The 18769-nt window shown below is 39.3% G+C and overlaps 1 protein-coding gene across 2 annotated transcripts; it reads right to left on the bottom strand.

Annotated features, from left to right (window-relative positions):
- Positions 1-2409: 2409 nt before the first annotated feature.
- Positions 2410-9443, bottom strand: rflna (refilin A). Of its 2 annotated transcripts, XM_087795617.1 has the most exons (4): positions 9329-9432; positions 8959-9246; positions 4504-4610; positions 2410-4444 (listed from the first exon to the last, which is right to left on the bottom strand). In XM_087795617.1, exons 2-4 carry the CDS (start codon positions 9175-9177, stop codon positions 4111-4113), a joined length of 660 nt encoding a protein of 219 aa, XP_087651743.1. In that variant the 5' UTR covers positions 9178-9246; positions 9329-9432; the 3' UTR covers positions 2410-4110. The 2 variants fall into 2 exon arrangements, with proteins under 2 accessions (XP_087651743.1, XP_087651734.1); XM_087795608.1 differs by having other exon boundaries at positions 8959-9443.
- Between the last annotated feature and the right edge of the window lie 9326 nt (positions 9444-18769).

The raw sequence follows: 18769 nt of genomic DNA, 5'->3' as shown, positions 1-18769 counted from the left end.
GGGACCCTCCTCTTTCACTCAAGGCTTCCACCCTCAAAGTGACAATCACTAGCTTTGAGCCGGTGCCGACCCAAATCTGCAACCGCTTTAAAGGTCTAATCATCTCGTCGACTTCAAGAGGTGAAACACAAGCCATCCGTCTGAAAAAGCGACATGACCCCCCACCTACGAGCTGTTGTGACAGTCTGACCTTTAACCTCCTGCTGCCTAGTAAAGGAGTGCGCTCCTTCTCCTGGTTGTTTTTGTACAGTTATGAGATATTCTTAGTGTTAAGTGCCATTTATTTTACAAACAGTACCATGTGACGCACAACTATTTTCTTTTTTTTAATCATTTTGCTCCCCCCACCCCTCTTTTCATGCAGGTTAATAAATAGAGCAAACAAATACAATTAAACGTCCAGTACAGTAGACGGTATGGACTTTTTATCCAATCAATCCTAGCCTTAGTTTTAGCTCTATAAGCAGTCGTCTCTCCCTAACACTGATGAACATGTGGAGTCCACAGAGGAAAAGAGTTGCCGTCTGGCGACATCAAAGTTAAAGTTTCTGCTCCATCACTGTTTGCTCATCGTCAGCCATGACATCATTACATGTAAATGACTGTTAACGGACTGTAAACCTCTGGATTGGAACACGTGGCAGGTACGCACTTCTCAAACAAGATTGCAATTTTTTTTTTTTTTTGCTCTCGTCGCTCATCACATAAGCTGAAACAAAAGAGATAAAAACCCAGGGATTGTAAATCTACTTTATCATTTATCCACTGGAAAAGTTTAACGAATGTGTCCATAATCAGACTAAGCCATATCCAGCTGTTCCTTCAAAGATTGACAAACTAACTCCATGTTTTTAAAGTGTACTGAGATGATTTTAAACATTGTGTTTTTAAGTTTCCACGGTCATTTCATCATGAAACATTAACTGGTTGATTGCGGTTGTGTTTAAAAGTGTTGAGTGCGGGGGGAGGGGAGGGTGATGAAATCAAAACATTGTTCAGCCATTTTGTTCATTTTTTTTTATTACTATAACCCTGTATAATAGCAAGGATTGTATATAAAACTGAAGAGATGTAAATATTTATGTGGCTTGCTTCAAGGTCGGTATTAAAAAATATTCACACAGTAAAATTCTACATGCCCACCAGCAAGCTTTGTGGATAGCAGTGTAAAAATGACAAAAACAAAAACAAAAAAGACACTGCCTTAATGTTTAAATAAAAGCTTATTGCCATTGATGGTGTCGGAGTCTCTTTATTGAAGCAGCTATTCTCACGAAACTCATCCGGGAGTAAAACAAACGTGTACAAATGTATTTGCTGTTAAGAAACATTACTAACTTGCTTCTTTTTCAGAGACAATTTTAAAAGTGCAGAAGAAGAATAATTCTTGAGGCTATTTTTAAAGTAGAGACCTTTAATATTTTTAAAATCACATTAAGAAAAGAAGTTTCAAACGATTTGTCATTTCAAATTTGACATTTTCATTTTTACATGGTTGATCAAAACAGAATCCTTTTAGAATGGGTTCAAAAATGTGTGTTTACTGTGTTAAGTCTTACTTTTATAAACACTTATTAAACATCCTCCAACTTATGTTTTCTTTTTATTGTAATAAATGTACGGAAAGGATATTAACACCAAACACTAATAATTATTCAACTTATAAAAAACAAGTTTGAAATATGCCTAAGATACGCTTAAAACTAACTACATAATAAAAACTACGATGGCTGTTTAAAACTCATCTCATCAGTATAGTTGACGATTTAAAATATGTGAAATAATAAATAAGCGAATGATTTTCTCACACACGCCACGTTGTATTTCTAATCAGGCGGATCCTTGACATTCTGTTGCAGAGTGACGTCACAGTGTAAGATCGCAACACTTTCCAGATATAAAAGAACGTTAAACGTGCCGCGTTTTAGAGTAAAATCGAAGAGTGTTCTACCTTAAAATAAAATGTATTAAAATAAAGTTTTTCTCAGGCTCACAGATGGCAAACTTCCTTTATGCCACCAGGGGGCGCCATGACACAGTTTGATAGTAGCTAGTTCCGTGACTGACAGCAGCAGCAGCAGCTGTGGGGAGACAAACTCAAGCAGGTGACTTTCATTTCTTACTCCAAGTAGATAAACGACGTAAAAACAACTTTAAAGCGGACACATATTTAATGGCTAATACTAAATAATAATAATAACATTTTTATTAAAATGTTTCCATAATACTGTTGACGTGTTTGTTTGGGGAATGGTAGTTTTGATAGTTAGAAAATTGTCGGTTAGCTTGATTGTAATATAGCATCATGCTAAGTTAGCTATCTTTAGCAGCATCCCAGCTAAAAAAAATAATCAACAATAATTAATCTTTTATGTCTGACAATCCAGAAGAAAAACAACCAGAATCACATTTTCTTTGGGTTTGAGATCAATGTTTTATTCAATTAGAATATACATCTTTTTTTTTAAATAATCTTCTTTCAGGAACAATGGTTGACGTACAAAAATATAAAGACAATTATGAAGTGCCTTGATGCCACATATACAACAGGAGAATATTTTTTACAGTATCAAAATCAAGTGTTAGGAATCACACACCAAAAAAATGTTTTATCATATTTCACCTGCAACAACTTTCTCATCGCTTCCTCACGTCATTCTTTCTCTTGCCAACGTCCTCTCTAGTTACCCAGCAACTTCCCAGAACGATTACGATCTTATCTGTATTTTTTTCTCACAACACAATTCTCTGTCCCCTCAACAGCACCGACGCACCACCTGACAGGACCTCAGCTGAATATCAGGGGGTACACATTTAAAATCTCAACAAATTTAAGGTACAACATAAAGAACAAACGCTTTTACATCTTTAGATTTAATTCAAATTGTAATTTGGTGCACAAATCGAACTATACGACAACTAAAACAACCTTTTTTAACTATTAATAGCAAAATATTTGGCGAGCAAGTCTTAAAGGAGGCTGGCAGACGTCACATAGTTTTCTCCTAACATACAAAATATTTATAGCGTCTGATTAAAAAAAAAAATAGAAATAGTGAGTCGTCATGTCATCCTTCACGTCAAGTGACCTTAATATTTACTAGCAACATTAACTCGCTTCTTGAACAGAAAGAGCTGAAGCGAATCTAAAAGTGTGCGTTCCAATCAAAGACAGGCCTCAGCTCAACACTTGGATGTGTTAAAGGTGTTATCTCAGGGTCAACATGACCCGGAGACCAAAGTTGTTCACCTTGACACAGAGGGAACACAAGCTATACCTCAAACACATTTGTTTTCTCCTTCGGGTCACCTTGACCCTGAGATAACACAAGGGTTTTAAATTGTGATTCATGATGCGAAAATGCTTCATTAGTCTAGTATATGTTAAATAATTTAGTGCTTGGTTGTTTGCTAGAAGACTAGTGTTTTCTTTTCTGCCTTTCTTTTAAAAAATGGAAAGAAAACCAGAGTAATTGAATAAAAACACAAAGACAACATTCAAGTTGTACTCATGAAGGATCTGGATGTAGGTGAACATCTACCCATACTCAGCTCTGACTCTGCTGCACTACGTTAGTGGATTAAATAAAAATAAGTTTCAAGAAAACCTCACATGTAGAAGACGCTCACCAGGAAAGCAATTACAGATAAATGTGGTGAAGCAGATCCCGAGAGACGCATCCTAAATAAATAACATTTATTCTTCCAGTTAATTTTCTGCAGATACTATATGATTATCGCTCGTCCGTCTCGTCACTGCGCTCTTGATCGTCTTTGATTAGATTGTTCTGTAAATAAATATGACAAATTGATTAGAAACTTTAACAATTTGGTCCAATATCTCAAACAATAAAGAAAAATCTAAAGGTTTGACATAGAGTGTGAGATTCTTCTCTCGCACACAAACTCAGTTGTGGGTCACTGAGGTTATAATCCAACCCAGGAGATCCACTTGTCTGTCTTTCATGTTTCCCATGATGCACTGAAAAGAAAAATTCCTCAAATCTTGGGAAAGTTTTTTTGGGGGGGGGCTCCCTTCATTATATAATTGTGTTTCCCATTTTTCATTCAGGGTTGTCCCAAGTCTCTCCAAGTGTGGGCAGGAGTTGCCTACAGGTCCTCTGTGTAGATGATGCAGGGACTCGTGTCCTCACTGGACTCCAGCTGGACCGTGGAGACGAACCAGCGGCGGGATCCCGTGGCGTTGTAGGTGAGCGTGGTGCGGTAAGTGTTTTTGGCATGTTTGGGATAGATGATGGTCGTGCTCCGGTAGCTGACGGGCTTCTGCCGCGGCTCCAGGTAGACCTGAGACTTGTAGCTCCTCCAGGTGCAGTTCTGCACCGCCACTACCGACTCGCTGTAGGAGGTCGGCGTGGGAACGGGGGCGCACCACACCCTGTCCTGGTAGTGTCGGTCCGAGTCGTACTTGACCTGTGAGTTGCACCTGAAAGAGAGGATGTGTAAGAAAGTGTCCACAGGCCGAGTATTAGCGAAGTAGCTTACTTGATTTCTTGCTCTGGTTTTGGGTTCACCTCAATGCTTTCCCCAAAAAACACGGGGTACATGCGAGACCTTGTGTCTCCTGTGGTGTTCAGCATCAAGTAGGGCAACTGTAAAAAAGGGAACAATAACGATCACACACTAGTAGCCAAGAATTTCAGTCAAAAAAAATGCAATAAATACAGAAGTTTGAACAGAACCAGAAGCCAAACTGAAACCGCTGCGGTTCCCACCCTCTTCAGGAAAACACCCTTTTTTAATCCGTACAATTTGGTCGACTTCTGCTGCAATCAGACTGGAAACACACCCGCCGCGGCAACACCTCTGTTTTAATTCACGTAATGACGGCGTGACGATGAAGTGTTGCTGGTAAATCTGCTACACAGAAGGTCTCGCTGTACTTCAGACGGGCGAACACTGTGACCCAGACATGGCCTGTGTGTGTGTGTGTGTGTGTGTGTGTGTGTGTGTGTGGACCGGCAGATGTTGGCCTAACGTAGTAGGAGATATGGCGAGTGTTGTGCAGCAGCTGGTCAGCAGGGCCGCTGAAGAGTCAAAGACTGAAGCAGGATTATCCCTGAAGCATCTGCTGCTTGTGTTTAAACCAGTAATTTGATTGGATTCATGAAGTTTTCACTGTCTGACTTTGAGAACAGGTTTTCAAAATTCATTGTACTTTATTTATAAGCAATTAATGTGCACGCTTCACTGACTGAGAAAAGTCTATATTTCGTGAAAATCGTTTTGGAACCTTTAGACGCATACTTTATTTTTGTTATGGTTGTTTAATTGGTCTTGAATTGTCAAGTAACCTCATTGAACTTCCAAGAGTACTTCCTTTGTCAAAGCCTAGTCATTTTGTGTTGCCTTCCAGATCGTGCGCTCGAAGTATATCAATGATCATTTTACTCCTTATAAATAGGTTCAAGATAATCGGAAAGAGATTATTAATGTCTACAATATTACAGAGGAGCCACATAACACTGATATCGAATGAAGGAAAATTGTTTGGGAAAGTAGGACAAACATGATGCTTTGACGATTTTCCAAGGATTTTGGCCACTTGTCTGATTCAGTTTAAAACCCTACAGTAGTTAAGAGATGCGGCTTTTATCGAGCATCTTGTAGAAGTTTCTTCGTGTCTTGTTATCTATCTGAGGGAACGCTTGGTAATCTATGCAGTTGTCATCTCTCAAGCTAGTTCACTCTTCCAGTCTTTGGTTAGAAGAAAAGAGCAGGTCGATTTTTTTCCTTTTCTGTCCACGATGACCTAAAATCTTTCTATGATCTTTTTATTTAAGCCAGTGGAACTGACTGGAATGCTAAGTGCTGGAGAAAAATTATAAACTCTTTAATTTATAATACGTTTTTTTTTCGCTTCTGTCAGATTATTCCTGGCAGATCGTCTTGGATGTTACGGTACTTGCATAGTAAATACTTTAGTTTCTAACTTTGTCAAATCGTTACTCGCCTTTCGAACAACTTAAAATGGTTAGCTACCACATCACCACCTAAGATTAAATGAAGTACCAACAGAACTCTTCGAACTGGTACCAAACACTGAGTCATGCGTTCATCGTAGCTGACTATATTCACATGGGCAGCTTAGAATGCTGCAACTGTAGCCAGCCTTCTTCTCCTCTAGCTCTCCGTGTAAAAACCCATCGATCATCTCCTGTCTCGAGATGCAACATCGTGACTCCGCATGAAGCTCGGTTGACCGCTCGGAATCAAATGGCACCTCAGCTGCAACTCTGCTCGCTCTCACGTTACAGCGAGGCGGTCACATGCCGGCGCTGCAGCCCGGCGTGCATGCCACCCCGGTGGGGGGGCGGCAACAGGGCCAAGGACACATCGGAGCTCCGATCTACTCTTTTACTCACCAAGACCATCACTGGTCTCCAAAGAGAACAACAAGAAGAGACTGAAACATCTGGCTAGTGAGTCGACTTCACCAGCAGCTGTAGACCTTCAACCTGCTTCATAATGAACTGATCAGAAGATTAGAAAAGTCTTCAGTTGATCCTCATCCACTGATCTCACCTCTTCATGTTCTACTTTATTAGATGGATTCTGTCATCAAAGACTTATGTAACCGCCCGCCGCCCTCAACCCCGAAATAGAGTGTGAGGATTGTTCTTAGGTGGCGTTCAAAAACAACACTCAAAATAGATCTGAGAGGAAAAGGACACGTAAGTCTGCGAGCAGACGGTCGGCGCAGGAAACTGTTAAAAAACCTCCTGATGGAAATGATTCTTTCCATGCAGCCACTCACAAGACGAGTCAGGGACCCTGATCTCTGCTGGTGGGGGGGCTAGACTTCCTGCTGATGTGAACCTCAGCAGTCATTAACTACTTTTTCCTGTTTCAGCAAAAATATGTGTCACGCAACTCCCAGGATGCACCTCTGCGTTTACGAGTTCTCCTGCAGACACTTTAAAAGCCACCTCGACCTGCGCAGACACGTTCGCAAGTCTTTGTGAAACTGGGAGTGACCCGGGAAGAGTTCTCTTAACAGGTCCGTCTTGACGTGCGTGTCACACAAATCACAGGACGTCTCATTAAAGGGTATCTGTGGAAAGTTAAAGGCCGTTTAGTGGCTGTGAATCCAACTATTTCATCTTTATACGCCTGTTATTGAACCATCACCGCCATACTTGACATGTGGTGGTGAAAAGATGTCTTTTAGTTCAAAATTAAATACTTTGGTAGTTGGGAATGATGAGGATTTTACATTAAATTCTATATATATGTTAATTATTGAGGTCAATCACTCCACATAATTCACAAAACGATCCTGCAGACTGTCGAGTTGGGAGCTGGACATGTTTATAGAACTAGGGTTATCTAGAGCATGGTTGTAAATGTAGAGAACGTTTTATTCCTGTCAAGTAAAAGCTTCAATAAATGGAGTTTAAACTGTTTAAACCAACACTTTGTGATATAAAGCATGATCATAAACCTACCGTCGCTCATGGTTGTATAATTCTTAATAATTGCAATGTGGACATTACTTTTAGGGGTTTTTAAAATATATTTTCTTGTTGTATTTACTAAAAAAAACATCAGTTTATCTGGATTTTTCTTGACAGGTTCGCACTAACTTTGTTTTTTACTTTTGTTTAAACCTCAAGCACTTCTGCCTTTTTTCTTCCTATGATGGTACAAAAGTAGTTAAAATTCTAAAAGTATTGTTTGCATTTTGTTTCACTGGTTAGAATATTCTACATTTTCAAACTATCTAAATATTCCAGTTGAGAAAAGAAATACATTTCCAAATGTATCTTCTACCTGACTTTCAAGGACAAAATGTGTCTCTAGTTCCAAAGTTTTACTTGACGTAAAACAGATGTTTTTTGGTGGATTTCAAAGTTTGTTTTTAGGCTCAGTGATGCTTTATCTGTTCTGTACACACACAGTATGTGTGTATAACATGTTGAACAAATAATAATACATTTGTTTTCACCAGACATTGTTTACAGTACATACAGTAGATGCATTTATTTTGCTTCAATTATGAGATTAAGCCGTGTGGAAGTCGACAAGGACAGTAGGTTGGATAGTATCTGTGCGCGAAATTCACAGAATAAAGCTCATTGAAAAGAGTTAAAACTTTTTTGAAAAACAAAAACGTTGTGTTGCCTAAGAAGGGATCAGCACTGACACATAGATCTGGCAACTTCTGCAGTACTTGGTTGTCAAGTTGAATCACTTGATTATTGCACAGTCGGTAGCAGCAGAAACAAGTTGGATTAGGACCAGGAAGTGATGGTTTCTAATAACATAATAGTTTTCATGTGAATGTGGATCTGTCAGAATTGAACCAGCAACTCAAGACCGGAGCCAATGGCAGACCAAAGTAAGTTTGGACGAGCATGAACGTGAAAGAAAAGTGAAATGTTTGAACGGAGTTTGTGTATATGTTTAAAGTCAACTTTAAAATAACACGAAGCACATGTAAAACTCAATTTTTAACTCTTGGCAATGAACAATGGCATACATGCGAGCCCTTTGAAGGGCCCCATCAGGCCCCAATTAACTGTGAAGGAAAATAGAAGTTATTTCTTCTGTAAAATAAATAATAAAATTATTTTTCTATATTTTTTAGTATGTACAGATTTTAAGTTTGAACTAAACAACACCTTTATTTTCTGTAATTATTACTATTTTATACTATTTTTCAAATCTTTTCCAACTTAACCTGCATTTAAACTATTTCCGGTGACCCCCAAAATCATGTGGTGGTCAAAATATAGTTGGCTCTTCGCATACCTTGGCCCCGAGCTGATACCTCTGGGGGTCCCCTGAGGCCCCTCAGCTCATTGACCCTCAGAACCCCGTTTAGAAAACCCTCTCGTGCACCAACTGTTTTTTGGAGAAAGTTACCGAATGTGGATCGGAACGCGCGCTTCTGGACACATGAATAAAGTTCTGCAGCATCTTCAGCGTGTATCTCACCAGCTTCCCGTCCCTGGTCTTCTCCGGGTCCGCTCCATGGTGGCTCTCCACGGGCGTCGTGCAGCTGCCGGAGCGCGACTCGATCAGCCCCGGAGACAGGGAGCAGAAGGGCGGACTCGGACTCGGGGGTAGACCTGAGTCCGGACTGTCGAGCAGCCCCTCTCGGTTCTTTCCTTTCAAACTTTCATCCATCGCCTGCAGATGTAGATGGCCCACCATTTCTGGGACGTCCAGGATCTCCAGAAGGCGCACCAGAGAATCCTCAGTTGGAGAAAAAAGCGATCACTACTAAAAAAAAGGAGTCAACTTGAGTGACTTTATCCGGTGGATTCTGGAGGAATAATCACGGAGGGTTCGGTGTCTTCAGTACCTGTCCTCCCTCGAAACTGATCGATATTCCAGAGCAGACTCTTGAAGAAGAAGAGGCGTCAGGAGCCGCACTACAGTCGGTGGACGCGCGTCTGTGACAGACCAGACACTGACTGAGGGAGGAGAGAGTGAGGGGAGGACTGAGAAGGAGGGGGACGCTGGGGGGGAGGGAGGGAGAGAGAGAGAGTCGTACCTGGGTCCACATTAGTTGGTGAGTTTTGACTGCTGCTCCTGCACCCGCCGCTGGGGGGCGCGATTATTCAGTGAGGCAGTGAGGCCAGTTATTACAAATTCACAAACACACGTTTTAGAACTATAATAAGACACATTAGTTTGTTAACTATACAACTGCAAGTATATATGAATTAGACCAGATGATCAATAAGTATTGTAGTGTGCGCTGAGACTGACAAACTGCTCAAAGTTTCAATATAAGTTGAACGTATCTGGATGTTCTGTTCTATGTTAGTCTTTGTATCCTTTGGCTTTCTTGTTTTTCTTTGATCTAGGTTCTTTATCTTTAGACTTAGATTGTGTCATCTTGTTCTTTCTCTTTATGTTCTTGTTCTTATTTTATATTGATTTATTTTTTATAAAAAAAAAATTGCTGTATGTAAGTAAGTAAGTAAGTAATATTTATTTATATAGTGTATTGGCTATTGGAAAAAAAAAACAATTCAATAAAGATCAATAAAGTTTTTTTTTTTTACCTTAAGAGCCTATTAAATCCACCGTTTTCTACCTTAACATATTGTAGTTCATAGATATTTTTTAATGTATCCATTGAGTCGTCATTGTATTTATAAGGATTGCTAGTAGTCTTTTTTTTTTTTTTCATTATTATTTTACACCTACCAATTATTGGAGTGTTTGTGTCTCTGTTCATCTTTCTGTTTGTTACCAAAGTAACAACTTCTGAACAAATGTCACCTGTTTTTGAAATGTGCAAAATTCGACAAATAAGGGATGGTTTAAAGGTTTCTGGGCTAATGGTTTACACTTGTATGGCTTCTTGCTGCTGATTCATGCTCTGTTCTGTTTAGAACTAGTGAAAACTTCATCAAAACAGCGTATGACAGGATCGAGCGAGATCATGTAAATTGTGGTAGAAAAGTATGTTTTTATTGGTTACTTGCAATACTTTGGAAATCACTAATGCTTCATCCGTGTGGTGCCTGGTTCAATCTTTTTGCTGTGACAATTCTTGGAAGTTATTTTATTTATTTGATTGTATTCTGTCTCAAAAATAAACATCAGTGGAGCTCTTTGAGGTAGGCATACACAGTCTCTGTGCTTTAATGAAATTATTGTTTTTCTTTTTCATTATTCAACTTTAAGAATGTTGCATATATTTCTATTCTCTACAATATAATGGAAACTGTGGCTGCATTTAATCTACTCAAAGGCTATCAACGTCCTCATGAACAGATTTAAGTTCGACATGAATGTCTTAGAAGTACCTTATTGCTTTCTACTGCATCCCTGAACAATAATCAATGTTGAACTAGATAAAAACAAGAATCTTAAGGAAAAAGGCAGTGAAAAAAAACAAATCATTTAAGCTACATAGATATAAAGTGAGTCCACATAAATGTTAAACTAAATTGCACTTGTCATCTCATTTTATTCTGCAACATAGGTGACTGTAATTGAATCAGAGGCGCGTACAAAACCTAAATTGTGGACAGTTCCAAGTAAATCAGATAATTTTGTCAAGCGACTTAAAGGTAATCCAGCTCTGCGAGTAAAAACACACCCTGATGTCGACCATTATTTAGTTTCCCATCTTTGAGCACAAGAGAGCCGGCAGACTTTATTTGAAGGTGTTTAGTTTCGAGGATTTTGGGAGGATTAGTACAGTTGTTTTTCTAAATGCACATGCACCATGACTGGTATGTATCTGGATTGTGCTGCTTCCCTGCTCATAAATGATCACATGAAGGAGAAGCCAAGTTTTCCTCGACATACGTGTCCGTTTTAATTACATTCTTGTGTTATATTGAAGACAGCATATTTGCCAAAAGTGCAATCTGAGAACCAACGCTTGGATATTATCTGTGATGGTCCACCAGCACTTTATATAACAGCAGATGCCAAAAAAAACCTTCCACATGATTCTTTCTATATTGTATCTTTATTTCTTAAAGCTGCTCAACAACTATGTTTTAGACCCATTGTCTGAGAGGTTCTGACAAATGCTTGTTAAGCTGATGCAGCTGTAAGCTTGTTTGCCGAGGATTGTTTTTCTTTCTCCGTGTTATTGCTGGAGCAGGAAGTGCTTGAACGGCTCTGGGAAGTTTAACTAGCGTTCCTCACATCAGGTGTGTTTTGGTGCTATCATGTCCATCTTAAAAGAGCCCATCATGTTGATCCTCAGGCATGTAGAGGGTTCTGACGCAGATCTGGTTCAGATTAGCAGCAGGACAACATGCATGTTTGTGGGGGATGTGATTTTGTTGCTTGAAAACAAAGTTGTGAAGGTCAGCATGAGAAGAATAATTGGATGATCCCTTGAGGGATGTGGTTGAATTAACTTCCTAACATAATGGTATTTATGATGAAGAAACATTGAAAGATAAATTAATCATGATTCAGTTTAGTTTCCATCAGCTGTGCTGAATATTTCTGTTTCTCAGGGTCTGGGGGCCGAATCTGGCCTGCAAAGTCATTTTATGTGGCCCATTTGATGGTTTACTCAAAATCAAAGTAGATTAATGTTTATGTGGTTGACCTATAAAGATGTCAGTGGTAAGATAAGATAAGGAACAATGTCAGCAATTATCCAGTTACTTCCAATGCAAGTAAAACTGATGTTGAAGACAAGGAATATCAAGATTATACTTTTGTACATTTTGTTCAGCCAGCAACCAAGTTTGCTAAAATATGTGTTGTGTAATTGAGTTTGACACCTTGTTATAAATCATTATAAGATAAAAATAAAACATCAGGGGCAGTATTTATATCTCAGAAAGCCAATTTTAACCTTAAAAAATCCTAGCAAGAATTCTTGGCTTGAGAATGATTCCAAAACATCCTCACAGAACATTCTAGGCAAGAAATGGACAGAAACTCCTATTCAAGTGAGGAGGTGAAGTTGCCCCGTGTTTCTAGGTATTAGTCATAGATTCACAAGCTGTGATTGCTTAAAGGCAAAATACATATATGCATTTGGTTATTATAGGCAAAAGGTTTGCAAAAAACCTGACCATAGAATTAAATCTTATGAAGACTTTGTAGTTGTCAATAACATTTACATTAAAAACACCTGTTAAATGTTTCAAACTTGGGCCCACAGTATTTACATGGTACTAGTTATATTTATTTACTGATTTTAATCGCCATGCTGGTCATTTTTTCACTTTCAACATTTAACATTTCAACACAATTGTGTATTAACGAGGGTTAAATTCTTTTGTTGTCAAGAATGTTTGTGATTGTTGACCGGCCCATAGGAAGCAGTGTTGGTTGGCCTTTAAATCTACCACAAACCAGTAAACGGTAATGAAGAAGAAAAGAACAAGGAACAGAGAAACAATGTTTGCTTCTGAACCAATTAGTCAATTTTGTCTTCTGCTTGGGGAACTCCTGAGCCACTTAAATGTCTTCTTTCATGTTCTAAACAGCTCTCAGCACAGGAGTGCTAGGATTCTTTACTAGAATCTACACTTCACCTATTCTGGGAAATTCCAAGAGAAGTTCATGATTATGAGAATTTTCTTGAAATTATGACACTCTTAATAATAGTCTGACATGATAATTGTTAACTTTAATAAATATTCTTAAACCAGGCGATGACATAATCATAGATTAAATTTAAAGTGGATCAACCTGATCCATATTCATCTCAACTAAACAAAAATAATAAAGCTAAACTATCTTTTACATTCATCACTGCATACCCTTTGTATCCCTCTGGATAATGTTATTTTGACACCGCGTTTAACCTTTGTCTTTTTCCATTATGGACACTATCGAGCAGACTCAAAGGGCGGCCTCCATTATGTGGGAGTTGATTGAGAAGGTCTGCAATCAGGATTTAGTTCCAGAGCTCTCAGAGATCCCAGGAGGCTTTCAATCTCAAACTGAGGGAGTGGGACAGCTGTCTGAACATTTACGTGTTTGTGCTCCGTCATCCTTCGCTTTCATGGTGCATCAGTCGCACGAGATGGTTTGAAGATCATACGTTTGGAAAAGTAGAGGCATATGAAATATGGTTACTTCATGTTTCTAGTATGTTGTTGTTGTCATACTTTAGCATAGAGAAATAGAAATTCTAGTTTCCTACCGTGTATATTAGTAAAGTAACAAATAAGCAGAGCAATTAAACCGACAGAAGCACACTTATTTCTCCATGTTGATGTTTTAGTTTCAGATACATTCAGCAGTGAGCTGCTCATGTTAGTAAGTGTCTGGAATAACTCTCAGTGTAAACAAGCCCCGGAGAGGCCTTCCCTGGCAGGGAGGCTGTTTTCAGCCCGGCAGGGACGTCACTGTGGTTCACACACACACAAAACGCTCTTCTTCAGACTCCACTTCACAGATCGGTGTCCATTCTCCGGTTAGCTCCAGCACCAAGTATACACAAACACTGGGCTCTTGTTGGAGGCGTTCACGTGACCACACACCTCTGCTCCGGCTCTTGCCATTGTTTGAAAAGCGGTGATGAACATGCTTTGACTGGATGATGGATGAGCCTGGCAGCTCTAAAATAAGCCAGCCAACCTCAAAGTTAAACCTATAATGCACCTCACTTTTACACAGCCCAACTACATCTGGTTTCAATGTGCGGAGGACGGTCTGGGCCTGGCAGCTGTGCTGGAGATAAAGATTTGGGTCAAATGTCTTGGAGTGGTGACGGAAATTTTACCGGCTCATAACATTAGGCTATTTTTAAAATGCTGCGATTTAGAGTCTACTTACACAATTCTCTTGAGTTTCTGGTGAGTGTCTGTGTCGACGGCGTCTGGCACCAACAAATGAGAGAAATTAGATGTAATTTTAAGATCATTAAATTATTCACTTATGGCTTCCTGTGTGGAAGGACCCTGTTGAGTTTATTAACTTCTCAATATGTTTTAATCACCGAGTTTGTGAGAACATTTCTAGCTGATGTCTGTCGTCACTTTTTCGGTTAAGGGATGGTTATTAGTTAATGTTATCTAATTTTAAAAAAAACTGCACACTTGCTGAAAATGTGTATATTTATATATAAGTTTTGATGTTTGTCTCTTAGTTAACAAATTTATTTTAATCTATGTGCAATAGTATATTTTTCAGACTATAGGTTGCACTTAAAATTCTTAAATGTTCTCAAAAATTGACTTATTATTCAGTGCACTTTATGTGTTAATGTTGGTTATAGTAACTGAACTGGAAATTATTTTATGTGGTACATGGCACAAACAAATCTGTCAAAATGGTTACAAAGCTGCATCCTGAGGCTCCATAGCATTACTCAACGAAGCTCTGTGGTATTTGGCTTTTGACTACAGAGCCTTCTGGAATAATACAGAGTAATACATTATAGGTACTGTGTTTATTATGGTGTTGTTATAAGGACCCAAAACTGGCACCTGTTAAGAGACATCCTTACAAAGTGGATTCTAAACTCGAGGCTCTAAATCATGCAGTAGAACAAAATGTTCCTCATAATCTGGTAAAAATAAATAACGATTCTTGGGAAATCAGTTTCTTGGCAGAGGTTGCCAAGTGCTTTTGTAGTGTGACACTAAACAATCTTTTAAATCTGCTCTGTCATTAGCAGCCTGCAGATACGTGTCGAAAACAAAGCGCTGACTAACGGCAGAGAGCGGAGGACACTGTCATCTGATACTTGTAAAATATGCTGCCTTTAATCTGAACAGTGTTAAATCACACTGGTGTTATTCGGCTGCTCTGCCGCTGACATGTCTTCATACTCGGTGACCTGAGATTTCCGGCGCGGCCCCGCAGCTGTTGGCTTTGCATGATAGCGGCTCACAGCTGTAATCACTGATTCACCTGCGCCGCCACTTCCTCCGACATTTCCACTTCCTGTGCCTTGTCCACGAGTAAACACTAAAGGGTGTTGTTTAATGTGTAACAGTGACATATCTGTGTTCGCTTAGATCCCGTCCTAACTGTTTGCACATGTCCGACAGATATGCGGCGCCTATTTTTAGTAATGAAGCGACAAAGTTATCGACTTTTTTTTTAGACGTCAATAGTGTCCGATGTGTGAAGAACAAGTGAGACCTTTGTTTCAGTTGTTGATTTATTGACCGAACAAGGTGTACCATGACCATAGGGAGAGCTGGGCTCCGCAGGGGAGCAAACATCCATGTGAACCAGTTCAAGAAGGTAAAGACAGGAGAAGGTCACAGCTTGGGCAAAAGACTGAAAGATAAACCTGTTTTATGTTTCCTGCCCATTCATCTCCATTTACTCTCAGACACACAGAGAAAAAGTGCTGCCCTTTGACCTGCACTCTGCGTTTTTTGGCATAAACAGCCTTGGTTGTGTGGTCCTGACAACCACCCTGCCTTGTTTGCTCAGTATGTTTGCTCGAACCCTTGGTGCTAAAGTGCTAGCAGTCTCCAGCGCTCAAGATTTATAAGTCACCGAAACATCGTAATTACGCAGGAAAAGCCAATAGAAGGACTTTTCCCAAGATCGGATTACTTATGCATGTTTACTGATCGACAATGGACATGTAGTGAGTGAAGAGAGGTTCAGGACAGGTATTCTCCCCTTTCAAAATAAAGCTCTAACCCAGAGGTCACTCCTGTTGTTCTTGATATTTCTATTTCGGTATAAGCATTTGATATTGACATAATGTTCCATCCAAAATTCCCTTTAATGGCTTCCGTGAGCATGAACCTGTTACCCTTTCCTTTTTAGTTAGTGTACCCAAGTACCCAACAGTTTTAGCAAGTGCTGTAATTGTTGGTTTTTTTTTAACATGTGTTTTACTGCCCACATTTTTTCTACTGAACAGTAAACAATCTATATTTTAGTTCTTATTTTTATAATAATACATATCTTATTTAAGTAATGTTTGTGAATTATGTTTGTTATGTTGTTTCCTGGTTTTGGTTAAGATATATATCAACTTTTGCTTTGTTTTGTTTGTAAATTAGGGATTACTTTTTAATGACTCAAGTGCACATGTCTAGATTTGTATTCTTACATAAACATAGTGTACATATAATCATTGAGATTTCCCAATCCTTACTCAGTGCTAATTGGATAGCGATGATGTTTATAAATACCAAATATAATACAAACGCACAAGTGTGTAGTGATGCCATCTCAAAGCAAGGTATTGTAGGTTAAATTCCATTATGACGTGAACCAAGGATCTGTTTGGTGTTTTTTTGCAAGCATACCAGCGGTTTTCTTTGAGTACTCGGGTCCTCCCACTGTCCTTACACAGCAGAGATGAATTGATAACTCTTAATTGTCCATAGCTCTTCTATATGTGTGCCCTGTGATAGGCTTGCACCCTGTTTAGGGTGACCCGTGTCTCTTGCCTCAACTTGCTAGGATAGGCTCCACTTTGACCCAATTAATAAATAAACTAAATAAATGGAATTCCTTGCACATGTAATAGTGTGTTATTCAGCCTTTAACACTTTATATAAAGTCACTGTTAACGGCGAACACTAATGGCTGCAGTCAAGGGAACAACTATGTCGTTCTGTTTCTTTGCAAATATGCTAAATCTCCAGGTCTTCTTTTGACATGCTCGATTGAGAGTTAATGTCTCCTGACAGATTGATACCCCTGTTGCCATCAGGGAAGGTTGTGTTTCCCATGGGGCTTTGTGTTTGCTTCCAGCCTGCGGGTCTAAAATGACAAGCGTGGACCACCCATGTCTGCTTGGGTCTTAGTGTTATTGAAGGAATTCCCCCATTTTCTGTGTGAAAACGTCTGTCTATTTCTTTGCATGTGTATGTGCCTGTGGGGTTATGTGCATGGGTAACAATTTGCTTAGAAGTCATATCCTTATAACTTTGTATTTGTATTATGCAGTTGCATGCCTAAACAATTTAGTTGAAATATCCCTTTACTGATTTCTTCCATTGCTTCTAATTATTTTCTCCACATGAATATGCAATCTCTGATTTTAATGTTTACAATCCTACACTCAATATTGGTAAATCATCTGCCATCCATGGTTCAGCCCCCTGTTACAACTCAAAACTGCAGGAAATGAATAACTTCCCAAGAATCGTCACTATTTAAAGTTTTCCAAGAGTCGATACAGGTTGCGAGTCGGATCTTTCAGAGCTTTACAGAGACGGTTCAAAATATGTGTGCCACATAAAAGTAAACAACTGAAGGGAATATTGCCATATTTATTTTTACCATGGAAGCAGAGGAGCACGTTCTCTCATTTCCACTTCCACCTATTTGGCTGCAGAGTGTCTCAACACCCACACACTATTTTCCCACAACTGTCTGACAGTCCCTCTTCAGTGAAGTGTCCACCTTTGACCTCTCTGAGTCTGACCTCTTTTCCAGTGACTGACACTTTATTTTTCCACTTTTTGACTTCCTGCCATCAAGTAGGTGGCCATATTAGAAAGCATTTCCAGGGTGTCCATCTGTGGGACACGTCAAGCTTCAGATGTCTTCTTCGCCAGCTCTTGTTTGAATATCGGCAGTGAGCCGGAAATTGTGATCCCTGTCAGGGAGCTGTGGAATTTGAAGCCTGGAGATTGCTACAAGGTGGAATTTTATGAAAACCATTCACCAGCACTTCGGAATTAATTTAGCTAAATTGTCTCCATTATAGTTTGATGAGTGTCAAGAGCCTATTCAGTGGTAAAATCCGCCTTCCGGCCCATGTCAGTGGCTGATCTGTGAAACACTTGTCCTCAGTGACACGTGCTGATGTCGGGCCCCCGGGGGCCTCCCAGCGAGGCTTCTCACCAACACACTTATTCATGCGAAAAGTTGCGCAACACAGCTGTGTGTAAACAGGCTGTTTAGATGCCCAAGTCTCAACATGTACACACATATTAGAGCACCATGGGAAGATAACAAACCCGGACACAAGGAAAGGGTGTGTATGAAGTGTCTCTCCACACACCAGCCTCAACTTGTTTTAACCAATTTAAATTGCAATCTTGAGTGGCAGAAAAAAAGATTACAAATATTTCCCCATGTTTTGTTTTTTTTAATCGTGACTTAAAAGCTTTTTACCAGCATATTTGGAATCAAACTCTATAATTAAAAGAAACAAAATAAATTCTGACCATTTAAAGAGAACGTTTTTATAAAGGTCATGTTTTTATGAGTCGAGTCAGCTTTTCATGACGGTTCCTAAATGGACAATATAATATATCTGTTCCACTTGTAAATACAATGTACTTACAAACTGTTCATTAAAAGTAGCTAGAAGCTCTAAAGATTTAAATTTCACCGTCAAATCGTAAATATACAGGATAAGCCAATA

This window comes from Callionymus lyra, chromosome 1 (assembly GCF_982586985.1).
Source record: "Callionymus lyra chromosome 1, fCalLyr1.hap1.1, whole genome shotgun sequence".
Classification (NCBI taxonomy): domain Eukaryota; kingdom Metazoa; phylum Chordata; class Actinopteri; order Syngnathiformes; family Callionymidae; genus Callionymus; species Callionymus lyra.
This window is presented reverse-complemented; position numbering and strand designations above follow the sequence as displayed.

Coding starts and splice junctions, on each gene's coding strand:
- rflna (XM_087795608.1), bottom strand. CDS start 9,177: ATGGTGGGCCATCTACATCTGCAGGCGATGGATGAAAGTTTGAAAGGA. Junction 4,611..8,958: donor AGACCAGGGACGGGAAGCTG/GTGAGATACACG, acceptor CCTTTTTTACAG/TTGCCCTACTTGATGCTGAA. Junction 4,445..4,503: donor AAACCAGAGCAAGAAATCAA/GTAAGCTACTTC, acceptor CCTCTCTTTCAG/GTGCAACTCACAGGTCAAGT.